General features: G+C 33.7%; 1 protein-coding gene across 2 annotated transcripts; it reads left to right on the top strand.

Annotated features, from left to right (window-relative positions):
• Positions 1–5,379: 5,379 nt before the first annotated feature.
• LOC149789885 (beta-alanyl-dopamine/carcinine hydrolase-like) lies at positions 5,380–19,953 on the top strand. 2 transcript variants are annotated; one of them, XM_089971945.1, is made up of 2 exons: positions 5,380–5,472; positions 13,000–19,953. In XM_089971945.1, the coding sequence occupies exon 2, from the start codon at positions 13,092–13,094 to the stop codon at positions 14,238–14,240; it is 1,149 nt and encodes a 382-aa protein (XP_089828071.1). In that variant the 5' UTR covers positions 5,380–5,472; positions 13,000–13,091; the 3' UTR covers positions 14,241–19,953. The 2 variants fall into 2 exon arrangements, with proteins under 2 accessions (XP_089828071.1, XP_089828072.1); XM_089971946.1 differs by lacking the exon at positions 5,380–5,472 and adding an exon at positions 10,606–10,681.
• Positions 19,954–25,985: the final 6,032 nt, after the last annotated feature.

Below are 25,985 nucleotides of genomic sequence, written 5' to 3'. Positions count from 1 at the left end.
CAGCGTGGTTAGTAGCATCCTTAGCAAACATCATTGTTGGACCGGCTGATCTTGTGTAATCATCAGAATATCTCGCTAGACCAATTATTGTTGTAGCAACATCAACATCCTTCTGAATTGATTCAATATTTTTTCCATCAATCATGTTATGTGGCGCTACTAAACAGTGCCATCATCCCGTTGTTGAAAAAACCAACTCGTGCATTTGGCATCGTATGCAGTACCATCCGCCTTTACAAGCTCACCTTCTACTTCAATAAATGCCTCAGCGGGTAAGAAATATCTACTTGTATCATGAACTTCAAGTTCGACACGCACCCGCTGATTTGGTTGTTTTGCGTCATAGGAATAAAATTGATAATCACGTACTGATTGATCTTTGAGGACCGGTGCATCTATGTCAAATGCTGGGTCGGATATACGCTTGAATATTTTATTATAATTACCCATTTTTCCAAATGGTGATCTAAATTATCGTCGTCTGACACGAAGACCACTTCCTGCTATTAAATTTGCAGTTATATTTCTTTCTGCTTCTTCAGATAATTCCGCTAGTTTTTGATTTGCGGCTTGATTTATTATTTTACTGACATTTGCGGGCATAACTTCAGTGCTGGCCAGTTTCACTGGTTGCTGCTGTTTTCTTCGTACTAATCGAGAGAGTCTGTCCTTGACTGTCGAGAACGCTTTACTGGCAAGATTACCAATAGCGCCAGGAATTTTATCACGAACAGCCTCAATAGCCTTCATCCCTAATTGTTTTGCAATCGGTATTGCTTTTGGAGCCATCCTTCTAAATAGACCCTGAACAACATCACCAAGTCCATCTCCGTAAATTGTTTTGTAATTTGGCAGTCGTAAGTTTACTACCCTGACAATGATCGGTCTACGTTGAGTAGTGTGTATAATCATTTTACTGATTAATTAATTGTTTAGTCGCTGTGATAATCATCAGCAATTTCATCAATAAGAGAACGATAAATGCTGCGGTCCATAATACCGCCAGTAAATAATCTTCGACAAATATCAGATATTTCATTAACTATTTCTGGAGAATTATTTCCAGCTCGTTTTCCTCCAATCAGTATTTCTAGTCGTTCTACGTCAGAAAGAACATTGTTAGGCCGATCAATAAGACCAAACCACTTCCAGTAGCACCTGGTGCATCATGAAATTCTTCTTCTGAAGATTGTGGTCGAGTAGGTTGTTGCGCTGGTCGAGAGAGTTTTGACTTTTGTGATGAGAGAGATTGTTGTGGTGAGGAAAATTGCGCTTGTGGTTGTTGTATTTGTTCAAAATATTTATCTATTTTTTTAATAAATGCAGTGTATCTAGTATCGCTGTTTCTAGCTTGATCAACTCCATAATGTATGCGAAAAATCCATTTGTACCAATTATCACGACCTATAGCATCATTGGCATACTCGGATTTAAAACTCTGCCTCGTTGATCATAACTTTGCACGGCAAGCTTAGCTAATTCATCTGTGTCTTTAATTTCCTTTATGGCGTTAATACTTTTTTCGGTAAATTTATCGTTTATATCAACTTTAGCCCTGGCTTGCTCCGTTTCTGTTTCTGGTACACGATCTTTTATATCACCTATATCAGTACGAATTCTGCTAATACCTTCAAGTATTTCTTCATCGGCGGGTGGAGGTTGAGCTGCAGCTATATCAGTTGGAAGTTTTCGTAAAATCCCTTTTATTTTTTTAGTTCTTCGTGCTATTTTTTTCGGTTTGTTCTAATACTGGGAAAATACCCTTTTTCCTCTTCTCATCCTTCTCCTTAATATCTCCCCATATAGTTTTTTCAGCAGCCGCTTAAGCTTTTTCAGTAGCTGTAGTGACGGGTTTAAATAGTTTTTTAGTGTCTTCTTGGTACTCAGCTTGTACTTCCTGCTGCGCTCGTAATTTTTCTCTAAATGAATCTCTAACGGGAAGAAATTTCTTTATTGCTTCTAGTCTTTCTCGAGCTAATCTAGCGGTGTGAGATTTACTAGCCGGTGGCATTTATTAATATGATGATGATTTAATTATAGCAGCAGAGGGGGCGGGACCTCCGGTGGGTAAACCAAATTTCGACAAAAATAAAGTAATCCAATTAGAGAAACTCTCGGTCAAGTTTAACGCTTTGATTTATAGCGTCATTGACCTTATTTTTTTATTTTGTAATTTTAAGCAGACAAGTGGTCTGTGACCTTATTTTTTTATTTCGGAGGAGCTTTTATTTTAAGCAAATGGCGTTTCAGACAAGTGGTCTGTTCACCTCCTCTGCTCCAAGTCGTTTGATTCTCTGTATGAATTACTCTGTATGAATTACTCTTTCTCAATAGCGAATCGAGAGGACATGCAAAAAATATTACCCAAATTACAGACTTATTAAAAGAAGAAAAACGATAAAACACACATAACTGGTTTATTTTAGAAGTTATTAATGTTTTCGCAAGCATAGTAATAGAATATAAAAGGTAGATTTTCATCGTTTTAAATTTATTTAATATAGCAAGTTACTAGCTGAAATCAGAAGGAAAATAGATATGAGCTATCTCATTTACATTTAATTTTACCAAAATAACTTTCCAATGTTTCCATAAAGAAAATATAAAATTAACTTTTCGTAAATCAGGCCATTATCAGAACTATCAAACAGTAATGCATAGATATTGATTGTTGAGTTCTCTAGTAAATCGTGCGTTCTTCGCATTATATTTACAAAACAAATCTCATAAAGAGTTATTGATGAGTAAAACGATAGTACAACGTATCAAAGAGTTTTCGGAAACAGGTACAAACGAACGTCCGATACGTATTGATCCTGTCCTTCTGTAAACAAACGCTTCTTACAGAACTTACAAGAGCTTTCTGGAACATATTGCTACAGAACTAGATAGAGGCATTGAGTCCGTGGAAGTAAGAGTGCCTGAAATGATGGAATTTGGAAGTGATGATGAGAAAATTATAACCAAGCCAAAAGAGCCTGTATTCACATCGGCTATACGTTGTCTTTGCACTAAACATCTGAAGGATAATGTCAGGCACTTCCTTCAAAATAAAATATGGGTGGAAAAGGGTAAACGTGATATAATAATGACCCAAATATTTGATACCGGTGTCATCACAGACGCAAATACTACAATAGATTTTGAAAGTCAATCGGAACCTCTGGAAACAATCATCAATGAACAGCATCCGACATTTGCACCATACTTTATAAATAACTTGAAACCAAAACTACATACATATTATTTCGAAAACCTAGCTGCAAAAATACTGAACGCGTGAATTTGACTAATGAAAATGCCTCCATCAATAACATTCAACAACTTTCCGTTGAGTGGAAACCACAACACGTGCAAGATCTAATATATAAACTTTTCAGCGTGGCACAGCTCCATTTCATGGATAATAGAAACGCTCTTCGCGACAGAGGGAATTATCAGTTAACGAAAAAAGAACACATTTGCCACATACATGACAGCGTCTGGAGGTGCAAATCCGAAAAGCAAAATACAGAGATTTTCGCAAACGTCCTCAATGACATTAAACATATACAGAAATCAAAGTACATGAAATCACAAAATGGAATATGCACCGTAATTGATAAGGCTATTATAATTTTATACTACTAATCATAAAATATATATTGTGTTTTGGAAAGTTAAATATTATTAAGAATTTATAAGTATCTGTAATCGTAGTATTGATTCATTGTATAGAAGATTTCGCTATTAACTTCATGATCAGTAATAATTAATTTAGAAATAAAATACCTTTAAAACTACAGAACATGATATATTCGTATTTAAAGTCAAACATTTAATACTTCGCAATTACTGCAAACAATGTTGGAGTCAACCTGAACTATTAAAGTAAGATTTTTTTGTTAATCGTTAATTGATTCAATATTTAATTATTTACGTTATGTTCTAACAATAAAGAAATTCTAGGTCTGTATGAAATACTTTTATATCTAAAATGTATGAATTATATATACAAGCATCATCTATGCTACTTGGTATGTTCAATTCAGAAATAAATAAATAAATATTTAAGAGAGGAAGACTGACAGAATAAAAAAAAAAGATAATGAATCATTACACTAACCTGTATCGCAAATGCGATGCTGTCATTTCCCGCATCTATTACAAGACAAAGCAAGCTGGCGAAGCCTGACATGCTTATGATATTGTATACAAGGATAAAACGCCATTGCCACAATTAACACAGCTCAGTTCATATTATACCAAAATATATCCGATCGAAATGTCATAATATAAACTGTAATTACTATAAATTTACAAAATTTACACACAAGTATGCCAAACACCTTATTAAAGCTTAGGATAAAAACTAGCATGTAATTAAAATGTTTGGCCCTTTTGTACAAATTTAAAGCGTGTGGTGCGTTTAATTTTCAAACCTTTTTCTTTTCATTCAAATTAGCGTGCATTGATTAACTTAATAAAAGTGATTTTAATTATAACTAACTGTTTACTTTTTTTTAAATTGCAGACATCAATGAATAACCGTGTGATTAGTGGAAATGGCCATTAGCAGTGTGCTAATTATTGTTTCTAAAAAAAATCGGATTTTTTATGCAAATTTCTAGTGTGCAGTAAATGTGATTTCTTTTCATTCAGATTAGCGTGCATTCATTAACTTAATAAATATGACTTTAATTTTAATTAACTGTTGACATCTTTTTCGGCGACTTAGAGATGTGTTGGTATCATCTTTAATTGCAGACGTCAATGAATAGTGGCGTGATTAGTGGAAATGAATATTAGTGCTAATTATTATTTTAAATATGCATGAATTGGGGTCGAATTGTCCCTTGACTGGAGTTGAAGTATCTTGGGGTCTAAATGTCTTGGGAATTTTCTTGGGGTCGAAATGTCTTGCTCCCATGTGGTATTGTTACTTATTTATAAATGTTGATAAATATTCACGTCACTTCGGCTAAATGGGAGTTATTTCCCTTGGCAACTCCTTCACCTCGCTACTTTTCCCATTACATAAACACTCATTATATATTCACACTTTTTGTTTCTTTGTTTGTTTGTGTTGTTGTTGAAATTTAAAGTAGGTATTTAATTAAGCCTTAATGTGTTCTTGATGAGTCTCGGGGTGTTCTGGGGTGTATTGGGGTGTCCTGGGGTGTTTAGTGAGACCCCTTGTTTCTATGCATATAAAATGTTTGTGCTGCATTTAATTCATTATAGTGGAACACACACACACACACATACACATCCCTAAAACGATAGAATCGTCCTCTCAGGAGACAACTCTTTCTAGCTTCCCAATTTATTTTGTCATTTACTGCACAATGGTCTGCTTTTCCGTTATATTTTCATATCATTTTACAGCGATGTAGAAAATATTCAAACCCGACAGAATAAACACCTGAACGAATGTTTATGACATTAAGCGGCCTTGGATTGAAAACGTAGTAAAGTTCTGGAGAATTGAAGGTATTCACATTTTTTATTTCTGTTACAGCACTTGCCTTCCATTCACATAATAGATAATACAAGTCCAGTATTTGTGATAAGAAATTGGGTGTTATTGTGCACGATGTTGGTAAATGGAGATAAATACATTTCTCCTGCTTTGTTACACCCTTATCTTATGGGACAAAGTACTAAGTATATGGTACTAATAATATTAGTACCCCTACTCCCACCTCGTCAACCACAAGAAATTAAGTTGCGGCTACGACATCGTAGCTAGGGACAAAGGTTAAGTCACATTTTCCTTGAAGCAAAAGAATCATCAGGCACTTTTCTTACTGCAATCCCATGACCAGCACCCTTCAGAAGCTCCAGTGGAATGACCACCACTAATATGCTGTTCATACTATGTTGTTTATACAGACAAGTAGCAAACTAAGCAATCAGAAAGTTACTTACCACTTGTCATACAATAGAACAACCCAGCATGAACAGTAATCAGGGTAGCTTCATTTGGTCAGAGTGAACGAGACTCGAACAGGTAACCCTGGTTCATGGTAGTCCTACAATGTAAGACTTAGCACATGTTGGTTTTGTTTAAGTGCCATGTCTTACTATTCAAATAACAGCCTTTTATAGTGTGTTCCGATGTTGTTGATATTGGAGCAAGAAGTCAAAGTTTCAGGAATATCTCACACATTTGACAACATATATCGACACTCTTCCACAAATTTATGTATAATTAATATACTTACTGCGCTGTCTTTATCCTGGCGGAATGAAAATATGACACTAGCAGATGGACGCATTTTGGTGTTCCGTTGATGTACATTTGAATTTGTTGCAATGCAACAGTAGTCGAGGTATGTCGAAGTATGTTTAAGTAAGTTCATGTGGCGGATATGTTTCTTGAACAAAACAAAACATTACAGTTCTAATAGGCATAATATATTTTTATTCGTTTTGTTAAAGAATAATATTTTAACTTAATCCTATTTTGGCATTTCTGGCTTTCATCACTTTCCAGTCAACTGAAATGTAGACAACCAAAACATTAAAACAGGTCCATTTCTTTTGTGAGAATTTGAATTTATTAGAGAAAAGACATCAGAGTTAGTAATGTCTGACTAAAAGATTATGACTTTGTAGAAAATTGTCGTTATTTTAGTTGCCATCTGTGTGAAATATTCCTGAAAATTTGACTTTTCTTACGATGTTAGTCGACATCAAAATACACTACACAACGCTGTTACTAATGTTAGTTAGGCAGTAAGACCCTGACGCCCAAAATATAAATATCAGCATCAAGGTCTTACCTGTAGGACTATGTTAAAAGTTGCCTAAATGGCTAAATGTGTAAAATGAGAATAACACAGTAATAGCAACTGATGACTTTATTTCACTCATCAATGAACATTAATTACATGAAATAATCAAATGCCTACTTCTGCCTAATTAAAACATGAATATATAAAATTATCAAATATTTGATCCTGTTACATTTACACATATTAAGAGGTGACAGTAATCATAAATATAATGATAATTGGTCTTAAGGTGCCAATTTATCCATTAGTGTTTCATAGTAAACTTCATTTACCATACGAAGCTTGAATTCAGTAGTCCTACTTAATTTCACATATGGTGATAATGGATGGTACAGGGCCAAGTTATCCTGCAAATGTTTAGCACATTGTTGGTCACCGACAGTATTGTGTGAAGCTTGAGTTGGAAGATAATTTCTTTCAAGTTGTTTGATCTATTTATAGTCCTACAATGTAAGACATCGACCCTGATATTTATGTTTTGAGGTCAAGGTCTTGCTGCCTAAGTAAGTAAGAGGTCCTACATTGGTTTCGGAGCATCATGCGTTTTGGAGCGGTCTCATTGAACACCCAAAGACATCCCAAAACCCTCCTACACCCCATATTACATATAATCGCACCAAATCTCTCAAAAATTCATCAAAAAGCAAACACACATGGACATTGATACTATCAACTGTCTGATATTTACCAGAACAAACTGAAAATTCCTGAAAAAATATACCCCAACAAAAATAGATAAATGACCAAAAATCTAAAAGTAGTTTGGCAAGATGTTTTCTGATTTATTCTAAACAGGTATAGGAGTAATATAAAACTTACCATAGGGTCAAGGGTTCCAGAGCACCTCCGTTACTGATCACTGCCATCTCACCTCTGTCTGCGTGGGTTTCGAGTCTCGGATTTGGCCAATGTGGGCATGTGAGAGAGCTTGCCATTAGCTTCTCATGGGTTGGTGGTTTTTTCCAGGGTTTTCCCAGGTTCTTCCTCCACCATTAATACTGGCTGCCATGTATAGCCTATTGTGTGCTGAAAAATGGCGTTAAACCCATAATGAAACTGGATTTATTATCCCTATAACAATTCCAAGCAAGTAGTCCTTTTAGATATTATGAAACGAACATATGCCACATGTAGACAAATGGACAGTCCCAGACATTTTCTAATATCTAAAGCAGCGTGGAAAGCAAAAAGAAATTAACAGAAAAAGAGTAGAACTAAAGTATGAAAATAACTTTTTTTCACAAGAAAAAAGAAATTGGTCTGAAAAGAACTCGCATTTTATATATTTCTTTATCTAATTTAATATTCTTTAAAATGAAACATAATGTCAAAGCACATTGTGTTTAAAACATGAATTTTCATGACATTATGGTCCCACAACCAGTCAGTATGTACTGCATTAGGTATATTGGCTTGTGAAAGGAAGAAATAAGTGCGAAAAGAATTTTCATGATTTATGTATCAAATTCAATAATTCCATGACATGGATGGAACTAGAATGATGGTAATACCATCTTTGGTGGGGGAAAAAAAACAAACCAAAACGAAAAGAAAAGGGCCGAAAGGTTGAGAACTATTCATTCTGCAGAAAAGAAATTGATAACAACCCAGTGACCACATAATGGATGGCATTATTACTCTGAGAAAAGAAATTGATAACAACCCAGTGACCACATAATGGATGGCATTATTACTTAGAGAAAAGAAATTGAATACAACCCAGTGACCACATAATGGATGGCATTATTACTCTGAGAAAAGAAACTGATAACAACCCAGAGACCACATAATGGATGGCATTATTACTCTGAGAAAAGAAATTGAATACAACCCAGTGACCACATAATGGATGGCATTATTACTCAGAGAAAAGAAATTGAATACAACCCAGTGACCACATAATGGATGGCATTATTACTCAGAGAAAAGAAATTGAATACAACCCAGTGACCACATAATGGATGGCATTATTACTCAGAGAAAAGAAATTGAATACAACCCAGTGACCACATAATGGATGGCATTATTACTCAGAGAAAAGAAATTGAATACAATCCAGTGACCACATAATGGATGTCATTATTACTCAGAGAAAAGAAATTGATAACAACCCAGTGATCACATAATGGATGGCATTATTGCTCTGAGATGGACTTACTCGTATAAGATTAAGTTATAAGGAATCTATGTGTTCTTTTACCTCACTTAATCATCTTTTGCTAGTCGTTAAAATATAGCTTTTGGCAGTGACCGATCGTATGGCAAATGTTTTTTTATATTATGTAGAGTATATTTCAGTGTAACTTTTTCTTTCTTAAAATATATATTCCATTTGATCAAGCAATAAAGGATATACACATTCTTGTTTCACTTGTATATTCTTATTGCAGGTATTTTAAAGGTGTGGTTTATACTGACCAGTCACATGACCAAACATTCTAATATTGGTATGTTTTAAATATGTTTTTACTGTCATTTGCACTTGTCTTTCCTTAAAAAGAAGAATGATGGATTTGAACAAGTAATAAAGAAATTATTAGAAAATATGTTTGGTTTGCTTTTATTTTTGCAAGTAATTGCTCTTCTTTTCAAAGGTAATTTTATCTATTTTTGTTTCTGTATTCTCATGTCTTCCCTTATTGCATCAATTTGTTTTTTTAAAAAAGGAACATCAGTATAATATTAATGGAAATTAAGGTAAACTAGTTACAGAAGTATATGTAAGAAGAATTTCTTTTTTATCTTTTTTATGGTATTATTTATTTTTGTTTGTTCCAGCCTATTCCAGTTTGTTCTGGTAAATAGTCTGACCCTACTATCATCGATTGATAGAATTGGTTGATGGCCCCATTTCTGATAATCTCTGGAAAATAACTCGTATGCACCAAATCTGTTTAATTTTTTACCATTTTTTAAAACACTTTTCACATTAAAAGGCAATGCAGTATTCTTCCATTATTTCTTTTGTTATAAACTGTTTATATGCAAATTGTCATTTTAAAATTGTTCATTGAAAATTTTGACAAATGTTTCAAATATGTGACCAATGATTGTTACAAACTCCATGGGAGTGATTTTCTTGATTTTACGTAACTGAAGGAAAATTGCTCTGTATTTCCCTTGATTTTCCTTTGATGTCAAGAAGAATGGTTGTGTGTAGATTACATGATATATTGGAAGCAATTTAATTAAAATTTTTGAATATACAATTTGTACCCATTATTGTACACTGTCATATATACTGTATTGCCACATTTACTGCTCCCTTTCTAATTTGTACCCTCCCATCTTTTGTCTAACAAACTGTTCCTTCCTTAAAAATTGACTAACATGGTTGAAGAAGTTATTAACATAATTGAAATTTTCCGTTTTTAACTTAGTTTAGATATTTATTTTCATGACGAATGTGAATTTATTTTCATTGTTTGATGCAATCTGTTTTATTTTATTATCCTCCTAAACATAATGCACAGAAATACTCACGCAGAGAGAGAAGTTAACCTGGTACTGCATTTTGCATATATTTAGTATTTTAAATCTGATATATTTAATCTTTGAATTAACTGAAGAAATTTATGCATGCTTGGATCTTGTCAGTAATAAAACATTTATAACACAGCGATCAAGGTAATATGGCATACATCCTTTCCCCATAACAGAGTAGTAAAATTCCAATCGAATCGGTGATTGAGGAGACAGTAAGACACATCAGCTCCATTCGCAATTTTGTTTTGTTTAATGCCCTTGTATGTTCCTTAGTACTCTCAAGACTGACTATTGTAATTCACTTTTGTCTGATTTGTCTCAGAATCTACTACCGAATCTTCAAAAGGTTCCAAACATGGCTGCTTGGATCATCCTTAGAGTACAACGGTGGACTGAGCACACCATCTCTCATCTGTGTAACATTCACTGGCTATTTGTTCAATCTAGACTCAAATACAAAATCTGTTCACTATGCTGCATTTTGTTGACTGGCTTCAGTCCATTATACCTATCTGACCTCACCCATGTATTCACCCCATCTAGAAATTTATGCTATTCTTCTCACACTTTCATTCTCATTGTTCCCACTGTTAAAACAAAGTTATATGGATGTTCTGTTGTATACCAGGACCCAGCTACATGGAGTGAATTGCCAGTAGATCTTAGAGACAGTGACATTTTGATCACATTTATGAAACTTCTTAAAACTCACCTATTTTGTGAACAGAGACTTCTTAAAACACACCTATTTCATTTACAAGAACTGACTTTAAGACTTAATAATGTTTATTTAATTATTATCAGCATGTTTTTGTTTTTGTAATTTTGTGGTGGTTGTTTTTGTATTGTTATTGTATTTTCTTATGTGTTATCTAATACTGTAAAGTACCGAGAGCTTTAAATTTGTAGGTGCTGTACTAAGCCCACACTGTTATTATTATTATCAGTGGTGTATTTATTTGAGAAACACAAAAAATGTAGCCATGGTAATGATTCTGGATCACTCTGACCCTGTTCCATCTAAATTCATTTAGCATGGATTATACACTGTATATTCACATGGAAACCTAAATACTTCTCTTGGCATATACCAAAATTACAGGAGAAAAAAGTGATCACTTTATCATTACATCATACTCATTCCAAAATTGAAATAAATTCCTGAATATTATCTTCTCAACATTAATTGCAAAACATCCATGCTTTTGCATGAGGCTTGAAGGGTATCTGCCTTGGGTAGATAAGTATGTGTAATTATTTTGGGATGACCAGTTTTCCATTGTGCAGTGTCCATCATCTATCCATCCGTTCGGTCAGATAAATAATAGAGTAGAATCTTGATTATTCAAAGTCGAGGTGTGGGGGCTTGAAGAAAACTCAGATAACCATAGGTCATGAATTTGGTGCAAGTGTACATGAGGTGAATTTATTTCTTTTTGAAACTTTAAAGTATGAAGATGAAATCATTACTTTATATATGCATATGTTCCACAGAAATTTTAAACAGATGCGACCTAGTTGACTCTAAATGAAAATAGTGCAGATCTGACCTCAATATATCTGCCACAGTTAGAATGTTTAAAACCTTGTCAATACTTTTCCAGAATGGGCGGTTAGATCAACATCGGGTTTTCACCAAAAGTCTTCCAATGGTGTCCTTTTTTTGTCCTAAATAAAAATGGTACCAGTCTTAAATTCAGTATGGCTGTCACAGTGGCGAATTTGAAAATCTTGTTACTCAAGAAAATCAGATATGGCTGGAATACTTAGCAATTAAAAACAGAAGCTGTCTTAATTTGAATTCACAGAAATTCCTTTTGACAGTAGAGCTTTGAGAGACTCTTCTTATTATCCAGGATTTTACCATATAATATTGTTCACCTTCAGTTAGGTACCAAACACTTCATGTCCACCTTAATTAAGTGTTGTCCTGGAATGCCTCGTCTCTGGCGATGAAGCTTTGCCATCCGTGAGACGGTTACTTTGATTCTTTCAAAAATACAGTAAATAAGATACAAAAATTTTGATTGATGCAGATAATTCTAAAAGATTTGTATGACTGAGCATTCTTTGTTCAGTTTTGCCCATCACCCCTGCCTGAGTGTTCTTTGGGTGTCTAGTTATTTACATTCTACCATAGCACTTTGTGTTTAGATATAATAAAAAAGATCTGGTGCATTACAGAATTATTCTTCATTTTCATACTAATTTATTTTCTTATTTCTTGTCCATGTATCTGTGATGACAATAATTTAGAGACATCTTTTATTCCAACATTGTGGCACCTTCCATTTTTGTTGTCATAGGAACTAATCTGCGGCAAGAAAATTAGTGTGTTTGCATGTATTATTATATTTAATTTATTCTAACAGAATTGATGTATTCCTTCCATCATACTTAGATATGTATCAAATACATTTTCAAATTAAAAAACTTACAATTTATCCTCCTGTTTTGTAGGAAAACATTTTTGCTAGTGACTGTATCTGAATAGCATTGGCATAGTCCATCTATTCTACGTGATCAGTTGGTGTATTTAACATTGATTCAAGAACATAAAAAACACCTCTCATCTTTATTTTTGCAAGCTGATATGTTGTTCAGCAGCACTATCTGAGGTGCTGTTGTAGATATTAGTGACATCTGTAACATACTGTATTGATCTTATGTCATTTGAGGAGTGATTTTGGTTTATGGTTTCACATTTTTCTGACCATTTAACTTTTTATTTCAGTGATTCACTGAAGAAGACAATCCCCATAGAAGAAATTGCATACAATCCCAGTAGAAGAAATTGCATACTGGAGACAAGATACTGAGTATGCAATGGCAAAAACAGACAATGCACAAACTCTTCCAATGCTGTTCACCAGAGGAACACATTATGAGGTGGGTCATAGTATTGGGTCAGTTTTCCGGGAACAAATACAAAAATATTTCAGCTCTTCTGATATTGTTCAGTCGTTCCTTCTCCCCTTTTATAATACCAACAAAGGAAGGGATATCTTCGCGGAATATCAAAAGGCAGCTGAGATCTGCTTCCCTCAGTATGTTACAGAAATTCAAGGAATGTCAGATGGAAGTGGAATGCCATTTGAAAACCTTTTCTTGTTGAACATTGCAAAGGAGGTACATATTGTCCATTTTGCAGAAATAGAACATGAACTTCGTGGTTGTTCAACTGTACTTCTCAACTCTCCTGATATGAAAATTATGGCTCACAACGAAGACTGTGATCCAATGATTAACCCATACCGTTACGTTGTCAGTGCTAATATTGTTGACCCAGAAGCCCAAACCGGAACTGTCACACATAAGGAGGAACAGTTTACATCATTTTCTTATCCTGGGATGTTACCAGGTTATGCATTTGGATTCAACAAGCATGGTATTGTGTTTACAATAAATGCAATTCACCCTATGGAGGCCAGCGTAGGCTCCCCACCTGTTGGTTTAATTTCAAGAGCATTGTTGTCTGCATCGAATGTCGATGAGTTGGTCCGTATAGCTCGTAATGAAGGGCATGGATCAGCCGATGCATTTAATGTAAACGTGGCATCACTGAATCACAAGGAGATGTGGTCAGTGGAAGTTGGACCTGGGAAACCAGAGAGTCCTCTGAAGTTGACGACCATCACTGAACAAGTACATCAAGACAAACCTTGCCATTATTACCATTTCAACCAATATCAACATCTAGAGGGCATTGAGCAAAACTGTATGTACCAGTCAACATTTGCACGTGCTAAACGTGCAGAGGAGTTAGTGCCACCTAGGACCATCAAGGATGTCAAAGCCATGTTGGGAGATACACATAACAACAAGTTGCCAATATTCAGACGTCCAAATGGCATTGATCTGTCGATAACAGCATGCACAGTAGTGTTCGATATTTTGCAGAAAACCATGGAAATTTATGTAGAAAATCCCAGTATGGGTAATGCACCACTTTTGAAACTGCCACTGACCTTTTAAATAAGGTATATTTAAAGTGGGGAGAAACATTACTGGACAGTAGTGTATTTTACTACATCCAAATGGATGCTACATTTTTTTATTTTTAGTTCTTGATTTGAGTTACTTTTAGTTTTCGAAAAAGGTCAGCGACCATACTTTAACATTTTTCTTTTTAGTCATACACGCACAAAATTTTTTATCAAGTGTAAAGAAGAAAGAATAATTTAATTACTCACAATAGAAGTATACAAAACGGTATCTTCCCCTTAGCTATGATTTCCCACCTATACAGGATGCCAACCTGAAATGACATATATTTATCCCCCTGTTCATTTATCCCCCACAAGAAGAACTACATGCTTCTTGTTGTTGAAAAATAAAACACTATAAACTTTGGATAGGGAACATTTAGATTAAACTATTGAAAACTAATTAACTGTTCAGTCATATTGATATGTGTGCAAGATGCACTAAATTGTGTCACTTTCAAAACACCTATTGTTTCAATTTATTTTCAAAATTCCTGTTATACAGGTAAAAAGGAATCAATGCTGAGTTCCCTATGTCAGCCAACTTTGTAAAAAAACAAAAAAGAAATCTGCACACTTAAAAGAATCTAAAGGAACCAAAGTTGGTTTTCTTATATTGGCCGACTTTATTTTAAAAAATTGGCACACTTAAAAGAATCCAAAGTCAGTTTCCAGGGTTGGCTTGCTTTGTAATAATTGTATTTGATATCTTGTCAGTAAGTTTAAGCAATGAGTTTATTGCTCATTGCCAGTTGTGTTTATTCATAACCAGGGCTTCTGTTTGTTTGTCATAATTGATCATTATTGATACAAATGTTCATCGGGTAAATAGTATACTCAGCAATAACTTGCTTTAATAATACTTTTTAACCCATGCTAGCTAAAGATTATCATTTGCACTGACAGTGAATGTATTTTCAAATAATGATATTTATTTGCATGCTTCCGTTGTATAGTTAATCTTGATACAATACAATCTTGGTCATTTTGCACTTTATAATGTATCATGTATGAATGGCAGGTGCCTTAAAGCAATTGGGTGACATTCCTGTCTCATTTGCAATTTTGTTTTCTGTCATAAGCCATGCTACAGTAAGGATGCATACGCCATCTGGCATCTGCTACATATATGGAGTTCGTGTATATAATTTTTTCTTTAATAAATTTTGCATGATGAAAAAAGAAGGAATAAATGATAACAATGCAAGGTTAGTTTCTTTCTTTTTGTTTCCAAATAAGTGTTTTGTTTATCTATTTTATTGTAGCTTGCATTATGGGAAGGGGGGCACAAATTTAACACAAAATTATTTAGTTTCTTAAGTCTTGGGACATACAGTGTGACTTCACTATAACACGGTAGTTGGGAGACATAGAACCTGACCGTGTTATAGACCGAACAGTGTTATAAGCATCAGTTTGCTGACGAAAATGATGCATGTACCCCAAAATATTTGCGGGGGGGGGGGGGGGGCGGGCAGGTAATAAATGCAAGTGGTAAAATGCATGTTTCATTGGCACAGTTACCATCTTAAATCGATGCATATTAAATGAGAAATACACCTGTAGTGAAAACAGCATATATAATAGTTTATTTAGAGAACCATGAATTGGTACATATACGTGAATAATGTTTATTTATACATGTCTAATGAATAGAATGAATAGAGTATCAACACCATGTACTCACCCGCGAATCTCTTCATATACATTGAATCACAATACAAGTGATTCCATCGAAAATATGCACACACACAGAGATTTTAAAATATTCAGTAATTTTGTCACAGGTCATGTTGGTCTGAATTCATTGGAAAAACATAGCACAATCATATAACGAATGACGAAGCACATTACTTTTCAGTACGTCCCAAGTTGGTCAAAGTTAGTTTGCGTCTGAAGTCGCCGTTAGTAGTGTTCATAAGCATAAACTTTTTCTATGCAAAAAGGAAACTTTCACGGCACAATTAACGTGTTCCAGTCACGTTGGAACTTGCAAAAATCCATCAGATTCCATTACTTTTAATTAAGTTTGGTACTGACTGCCTTTGAAGAAAAGTTCTTTGATTTTATTGAAGATTGTAGTCGGCTTTCTTTGGTGAGGGGTGCATGCGTTATTGAAGTCACCGCTGATGGACAGCTTTGGAGAACCAAACAAATGCCCATTTCTTATTGTGGCGGCAACATCAAACAATTGTATTGCATGATTGAGACTGATTTTTTTCCGTTTGTTGAGTACGTTTTCATAGCACTCGGTGCTTTAAAGGTAATCTGTTTCCTTTGAATTGCAGCAAATTATTTTATCTGGATACATTTTTATAAAACAGTTGGCCTTTGTTTGGTCTATTATAGTTACTGTTCCTCCCTGCCTATTGAATAAACCAATTTCTTTTTTTGCATTTGTGGTAGCAGCATGATGCTGCCTTCCACACATGCGTCAAAAATTTAACAATGGGTCAACGGACGATAGAGATGCAGGTGTTCTGGTTTGATGACAGGGATTATTACAGAAATGTGAGTGTTCTGAAGGATTTAATTCTGAGTAAAATGAAGAGGAAATTTAGGTATCATCCACATACAAATATCAGTCTATGTAAATATATTAACTACTAGCGAGTGGCCGAAAATTCTATGAAAGATAGATTACGACATAATGCCTCGTCTGGTTGATCTCCGTTACCAGAAATGTCAACAACAAAAAAGCAGATATCTCACAACATACATGACTCATGTTAGATGTCAAGATAAGCAGATTATGATATAATAATGTACTGTTTAGATGGTTTGTCAGTATGGACAAAGAATTCGTTTATGTAACAATCAATAAATTTTGGTGCATTTTATATCCAGTTTGCAGCTTCCTTTCATGGGGCCTCTGAATTTCTACACTCCAAATCAATGGTTTAAACAGCCAACAAAGTTGCAAATAATAAAAAAATCGCCAGATGGTATATTTTGCCGCCAATCAGGAAAATAAATCCAAGTTTGTGACATTGGCTAAGCCCGATGCAATCCCAGAATAAACATTGTAAATGTTTCTTTTCGTACTTCATGTATGAGAAAGATATAAAATTTCAGGAGCCTCGCCGTGATCGTCTTGTATTATTCATATGCGATCTCTTCACCCAAAATGATAATAAACTTTTAACATTTTTTTTTCCCTACTTTTAAGAAAGACTTTTTTTCGTGTACAAAAAAAATACATATATATGAAATTTCAGGAGCCACACCATGACCGCATTATATCCGAATTCATGTTATAACGGAGCATGCTATAGCGGCGTCACACTGTATACCTGGATGAAAAATGTTGCAACATAAGTACTGGGAAATAAAAACAAATTATTATTTTAATGAGTCCTGATATATACAGTAAATAAGGTGTCTGTGTGTGTGTGTGTGTGTATATATATATATATATATATATATATATATATATATATATATATATATAAATGACCGATTCTACAGACTTGTTGCTCGCTAATGCTAATGGAGGATTTAGGACTTTCCATCACTCACCCTATTCGATCCCACAGCTTTAATCCACTTTTTTTGTGGTATACAGGGTCTTTTGGAAAAAGAAATGATAAACATCCCAGAATAATACTTCATATCTCTTTTTTTTAAATGCTTTTGAGTTCATATTGGTTATAATAATGCTAAATAAAGAGTTTGATCAAAGTCTACATTCTGTACATACAAAAGTATTAAGATTATTAACATTGCTGCACTGTAATCCTTTATTTGATATATTTTTCTTACGCTCTTTCTATCCCTATTCTCATAAGCACCATAGAGCTTTCTACCGGATTTAGGAGAATTTAGGACTTTCCCATCCCTCACCCTATTTGATCTGACAGCTTCAATCCACTTTTTTGTGGTAAACAGGGTCTTTTGGAAAAAGAAAGAACCATTTTGTCTATTCATTACTCTTTTGGTTACATCCATATGCAAGACATTGCACCATATTTACTGTACAAAAGCATGATCATAAGATATATCACATAGACATTTACATGGGTAAATTGAAGAATTAAAAACTAGGTTGAATAGAAGGGATAAATGTACGTCATATTAGTTTCTGGCACACAGAAACTACAGATTGTTTATGGAGATTGCCGAATAATTTTTTCATTTAAAAAAGCAGATTTTTAAGTCTGATTAAACATTTTTATGGTGTGCATACATAACAAATGCTTTTTTTTATGACTATAATAATATCATGTTTGTACAATAGCTGGCCAGTGACCTTTAAATGTATATGCTGTGTCACCAAATATTTTCTCATTTCACATGTTTAATTTCAATAATTTTGTCCCCTCCAGAACTGATGATCGTTACATAGAATAACTTCTGCACAGACTATTATAAATGTAAGCATAACTCATGTTGAGATTGTATACGCTGTGCAAGTGATTCACATGTTTGATTCATGGGATTATATGTAAATAGTGACGACAGGTTTAACATTGCAAATGTCCTTTGCCATCGCAATTTCTTGTATTAAATTTGTTCTACCTCAGTGGAGAAAATTAACTTTTAATATATTTTTAATGCTTTTTGGTTGAAACCCAGATTAGTGGGAAAGGAGACATAGCAATAACTTTTCTGGTGCTGGTGTTTACAGGTTTTTATGGTCTTGTTTAAAGTTTTTTGTTTGTATATATTTTCTAAACTTCGTGACTAATTAGGAACCTAGGTCAATTCATTCTATATAAAGCTTGCCCCATTTACCTTGGGGTCAAGGTCACATTGAAAATCAGGTTTAAGGTTTAGGTTAAAGTTATAAATTAGGTTATATTTCCTAAACTCCATGATTGGTTTTCTTCCTATTTAGGTTGAATCATTATGAAGCCAAGACAGTCAGTTGGTGACAGGTTCTTGCTGCTTTGCATTGGGTATTAATATCATGGAAAATTTGCATTGGGTATTAATATTACAGAAAATTTGCATTGGGTATTAATATCATAGAAAAGTTGCATTGGGTATTAATATCATAGAAAATTTGCATTGGGTATTAATATCATAGAAAATTTGCATTGGGTATTAATATCATAGAAAATATGCATTGGGTATTAATATCATAGAAAATTTGTGTTGGGTTAATATTATAGAAAATTTGTATTGGGTATTAATATCACAGAAAATTTGCATTGGGTATTAATATCATAGAAAATTTGCATTGGGTATTAATATCATAGAAAATTTGCATTGGGTATTAATATCATAGAAAATTTGCATTGGGTATTAATATCATAGAAAATTTGCATTGGGTATTAAAATTATTGAAAATTTGCAATGGGTATTAATATCATAGAAAATTTGCATTAAGGTTTTGGTTTAGGTTTTTTCAGTGGCTTTTATTAGGATGGATTTTGTTCTTAATTTCTGTTAAACACTACAAAGCAAAGTTCTAAATTCTGCTGACTCATTCTTATGACCTTTGGCTTAACATGTAGGTCCTGGCCTACTATTTTCCCCTCAAAGTTGTATAGACTGTTGTGGTACTGTTCCATCAGTAAGGCTGTATGACCTCTCCTTCATAACATAGTTGTTTTCTTGTTCCAATGATTTTCAAGATTCTTTGTACACTGTAATTTATGATATTCAAGGAAATTTTGATCAATTAAAATGTCATGCCTAATGGGGGCAGTACTTTAATAAATAAATACCAATTAAATAAAAAATTTTATCAAGTGGAATTTGTGTTGTAGTTATATCTTTTAGATCCTTTTAAGTATAGTCATCATAAATGCATCGTGACTTCTTGTAATTGAACTTAAATGTGTCAATCTACCATAACAGCTATGCCTGCGAGGGGTTCTCTGAGAACCTAATTAAGTGCCAACCGTGTTTTGATACCTGACTCGCGGAAGCATTTGTTGTATTGTTACACTGAATTAAAAGCTGGCCTGTTTTGTGTTATCATGTTAATTACATCTTTTGAATCAAATAAATAGGTGGAATAAAAAAGTTAACATTCATGCAAATCCTTTATGATTAAGATCTAGCAGCCCCAGTCATATGTCAGGAGAACTCATTTCATTTGATCAATCGAACACTGTTATAAATGTTATTATGTATATAATCTAATTAAACTACCAAAATATAACCTACTCGATCATAGCTGTGATAAGGATAGCAAGGCAGTCAAGTGAAATGAATGCTTTGGAAAATAGAGCTTTGTTTCACAGATACAGACCATTGTGGGGAAAATGAGTTTCAGAGAATTCCATGAATTGGCACTTAGAAATATCCTCAAGGATGATATGAAGTTCACTATTACTTGCAATGAAATCGCAGTATCAATACTTTACTAACTGAACATTACAAAATTGAGTTTCTATGTAAACAAATGTGTCATGAAATAAATGTCACATGGTTTTGAAAATAGAACAAATCTTTGGTAGTGTATCAACAGTTAGTCTGGTTCCCTGCTTTTCAAACTCCCTGTTTACATAATACTATTTCATACCAATCCTGGAACCAGACTAACCAACAAAACAAAAAGCTATGATGTAATACTCAAATGTTTCGCATACATGTGGTAGTTGTTGAAATCAGTTGGACTAATGTAACAATCTTTCATACGTTGGACATTTTGTAAAAAAATGTAATGTATACAGAGTAATGAACAACTTAATCGAGAAATCACTTTATTGACAATTATTCTGTTGTGATTAGTGTTGTTACACTTATCGATTATAATCGATAATCAGTTGGTTGGGCGAACCAACTCGATAATCGATTGTGAAACACCATAATCAATTGCTCAGTAAGGGAGACAACTGTGAAGTGCTTGACACATACTAGTTACCTCCCCTGTTTATTGGGATGAAAACCGAGGATTCTGAACAATATTTTTAAAAACCACTAAATATGATACACGTGCCATGGATGAAAATGATCCCAAAACAATATATCCATATCCTGGAGGAAAAGCTCGTTCTCGTGTTTGGACATACTTCGGATTTTACAAAGCACAGGAGGGTCCACCGGCAAAGGAGAATTTAGATATGATGAAGGTCGTATGCAAACTCTGCAGAAAGGAGTACACAGTCATAGGTAGGTCCAGCTGTTTTCATTGAAATCAACGAGTGGGTACATTTGGTTCTTTATGTATTTGGCGAACACTAACTCCATTATATACTGTAAAAAAGAGAAGTATTCTAATTTTGATTTGGTGCTACACCAAAATAAAATTATCATGTGATACATCATACCTTGTAGTCTGTGTAAACAGTATGATATAATCCTTCTGATCCACTACAGTAGAGCTGGATTATTTATTCCCATCATAATTTCAGGTATAAAACTGTACTCCATAGTTGGAAACTTTTAGGATTATTTGGAAAAAATATAGTCATCAACGACGAATGCAAATATTAGGAGACAGAGCACCCTGATATAAAATAGAAGTAAGTTTCGAATGGTAACACTATAAATTATTAATATTTAGTGAGTGAGAAACAAAAAGGTGTTAATCCATTGATTTTAGACGTCAGCACTGTAAGGTGTTGAATTTGAATTTTCATACCTAAATTAAGCAATGTTTCATTAAATATGATGCTGTCCAGTCTAATTGAACATTACATAAATTCATTGTTTCACTACCGGTATATTTAGACACAAGGAAGATTCCAAATACATGTATACCCTGTCTTGCTTGAGTACCATGACTAAATGTTTCAAAGTTTACATTTTCATGTATGAAATTCCAGGTCGTAAATCAGTGTCCTCCAAACTAGTTGAGAAGAAAGACCAGGCTGAGAAAAAAGTGAAAGAGGAACGACATGAAGTTCTTGATATAGCTGTTACTCATGACGTTACGAGTCTAATACACCAACTGGAGTCACTGATAATGCAGCCAATGAGATGATGGTGTTTGATTTTCTTCAGTGGACTCGATTTGGTTGGTATGGTCACAGAATCAACCTGATTGTGGAAAAAAGCCTTATCTATACCCGAACTGTCATAAATCATTGCAAAGGGGCGCTACCTTGTGACCTTTTTCCATCAAAGCATAAATGATTTGCTGATGTTGCCGTTACTACTTGACGCAGGTGCTAGAGGACACAAGCTCAAGATGGAAGTTCCGACTAGAGGGAATAGCACTCATGACATGATTGAACGACTGCTATTATGGCTATATTCAGTGACCTAAATATAAACAAGTCAGCAGCTGCAACATTGAAAAATTATGTTTTACATTTGACGAGCAGGCATTGGTTGAAAAACTTGTGGAAGTTCTCTCACCGTTCCTGAATGCAACAAACAGTGTTTGTGGAGACAAATCACCAACCCTTCGTAAAGTTATCCCAAAACTTCTTAAACTTGCCAAATGTGTAGAAACGAATGTTAATGATCTCATCAGATTGCCAAACTTAAAGATGTAATGAAACAAGATCTTGACAATAGAACACAGGACAAAGATGTAATGAGACAAGATCTTGACAGTAGAACACAGGACAAAGATCTAGCTCTGGTGGGCTGTTTATTGAATCATACTATGAAGGATCTTGACTCTCTACCTGACAGTGAGTGAGCAGATGAACATGCTCTGCCTTTAAAGGTCGCTCTTGATATGACTAATGTCAAAGTGAATGTCATGGTGGAGCCAGGGACTAGTGATGAACAGCCTTTAGACATCTTGTTAGCAAGAAACGAGCTCGTTTAAGCTGTGACAATGTGGACTTGATAATATTCTAAAACAAAAACTTTGTTGTTAGTGTCAGTGTAACAAAAACAAGATAAAGCAGTATTCTCAAAAATGATTTATGTTTTCAGTATTACTGAAACATTTGATTTGTATTTTATTGTACCTTCTATTTAATTTGTAGTATTTATAACATTTTTATCTAAAGATTCTAGTCTTAGATTTTTAAAATCCATAATGATTTAGAAAGATTTTTACTGTTAAACTGTCAAGTTAATAAATGTAAGCATTTTTGGTATTTTGTTTCAGTTTAAATGTAAAATGTGGGTTATTGGTTCATTGTTAGTACAATAATCAGTATTCTGAAAAATTACATGATCTGTACTAGTCAAAAACCTTTGATTTTGTTTAATGTGGTCACCATTTTAGACAAATTTTCAGAATTTTAGCTTTAGGTGTTCTATCTTTACATAATTACAAAAACAATTATGGCAAATTTTTCAGTTAATACATTTTTTTGTTTGTTTAAATCTAAACTGCTTTGATTGTGGTATTAGTAAATAATGACAAACAAGAAAAGCATGTGCTTTTATACTTTAAACAATAGACAAATCACATTTGAAAAAAAATGTTCTGGTTGCAACAGTCTTTCAGTTGCATAAAACTGATAAGCCAAAGAAAGCTGCTTTCATATAAAGAAGCTATAGAACAAAAATAACACAACACAGCAAATATGAGGTTAATTTAGTATATAGATAAAAGAGATTACTCCTGTACATTTATTAACATTTTGAACTGTTGAATAAAGATATAACTCTATAACAAACAAAAATTTAAATTTATTTTTGTAGTAACTGATTATAATCGATTATCAGTATGTTGTGTGGAACCGATGATAGATTATGAACTTTCAAACCGATTCCCATCTATAGTTGCGATTATAAAATAAGGATTCAGTCATCAAGCCCAGTTCCCATTCAACCCCAGACCCCCACTGTTTTCTGGATGTCTAGCAGACTTGTATGAGGTCCCTCAGTAACTCGTGCCCTTGCTTATAGTGTGGTCTATGTTTTTGGACCCCAATGTGCACGAGTTATCAAGGGAGAGGTACATTAATATGGATGTATGTGTGCGTGGTTCTTTCTCTTTCTCATAGTTGAATTATGTCCTTTATTTCTCAGTATCCATTCACCATTTGTTTGAAGCAATACTTTATTTTCAAGTTGAAAATTCCGTGTTATATTTTTATTATAAACATTTACTATGTGCGTACAAATTATTATATTCTTTCCCACTGTATTCATGCTTGAAGGTATATGTTTGAATGGAGATAAATGCAGAGTATTTGTTAATTCACCTAATGAATTGTATGACCTATAAGGAAGAGCAATAAGGCTGTTCATGCAAGACTGGCAGTTAAAAGTATTGCAAGATAAAATAAAAGCTTAAGTTCCTATGTTAGCTTAATATTAGATGCAGAGGCACAAAACTCTGAACATCTGTTTAGCAGTCTGTTTTAACAGTACTACAGATTGTCAAAAAGCCAGTTAATCTATCAATATTAGGCAAGCAAGCCTACAATGCAAATGAAAATATAATGGTCAAATTTCAAAAAAGACCAATTAGATTTGAGAGATGAAATCTTGTGTTTGTTTAGACGGTGTCTTTTTGTTACCAAGTTACATAGTAATATAAAATAAGATTTAAAAAAAAAATAATTTAGTGTTTCAGCAATTGATATATGAATTTTGTAAGTTTGGTTAGTTACCTTAGTTCAAAATTAGCCTCAAGAGGCTATTATGCTGTGGTCTGCCTTTCTTCAGTTTGTCACAGTCATTTCTTCAGACTGCCATTTCTGAATGAATCTGTTATGGAAGTAAGATCAACAATTTTATGTTTTGTCAAGTCTTCATTAAAGACTGTGTCGTATTGGATCTCTGTACTGAGCTACGTAATACATGTAAAAAGAACCGCATGTCCGATATGTTTTAGGATTTGATGCATATTGTGCCAATAAAACCACTACACATACCTTATGCATATTTTCTTACAATGCCTGGGCATACATTACAAGTACAACAATTTATGAATAATTCATCAAATTTAATTTCTTTTTCTTCTATAATATATTGTCCAATAAAAACACGATATTTTGATCTTCAAAACCACTGGCGTTATTTACAAATCATCAGCTTTTGTTTTGACTTATTATCAACTATCTCATCATCATTATCGTCATCATCTAAAGGATTTTCAAATTCTTTTATTTACATATATTGGCCACCCTCGTACATGTTTTCTTATTGACATCACGTTTATTTCTGAAAAAAAGTCTTATTCTAAATTTTCATTGGTGTAGCTAAATAGTTGGAGTTTTTTATTTTATACCATGCTTACATTGTATATGTAAAGAAAGTTTTGGTAAACGCATTGAAGGATAGCTTTATGAAATGGAACAAAGTGCTTTAATGTCTGAAATTCTTATAAGCTCATATATATATGATGTCTAATAAATTCAATTCGTCTACCTCATGTGATTTTACTTATTATTATGTATGATATTTATGCCAAATAATTTAGTGTCCTAATGTTTACAGATGCATGAAAGATGACAAATTACCAAAAGAGCATGAAATTTTTAGTAGATTATTTCAAATTCTACGTGTCAGCCAGAATTGATTTTTCTTGGTGATTGAAAAATATTCTGAGACAAGACTGTAACAACTTTTCCAAATTTCAAAAAACAAGGTTAATTACCGGATCTTTGAGCCCACTAAAGATACGTGAATATTTGATCTGGTATTGTGTGTCTAAATAGTTCATTTTAGCAAGCTGCTTGCTGCTTACAAGTTACGGTGTAACAACTTGAGTGATAAATGAACGACCCAAAACCAATTTATCTCTTTCCTTGGATAAAAACCTAAATTTGAATGAAATATATGCGTTGGTTAGGTACATATTACACAATTTCAAGCCTATACTTTCCTTGGTGCTATAGCTATAATAACGACAGTATTGTAGTTCATTAAATATAAAAGCAAGATTTACTCTCTGATAATTAAGTATATGGAGAGAAAG

The sequence above is a fragment of the Sinohyriopsis cumingii genome, chromosome 10, assembly GCF_028554795.1.
Source record: "Sinohyriopsis cumingii isolate HCF-2022 chromosome 10, ASM2855479v2, whole genome shotgun sequence".
NCBI classification, from domain to species: domain Eukaryota; kingdom Metazoa; phylum Mollusca; class Bivalvia; order Unionida; family Unionidae; genus Sinohyriopsis; species Sinohyriopsis cumingii.
Note: the sequence above shows the minus strand (reverse complement) of the source record. Positions and strands in the feature narration are given on the sequence as shown.

Bases quoted from the DNA above. Each gene is read 5' to 3' on its own strand.
- LOC149789885 (XM_089971945.1), top strand. From the start codon at position 13,092: ATGGCAAAAACAGACAATGCACAAACTCTTCCAATGCTGTTCACCAGA.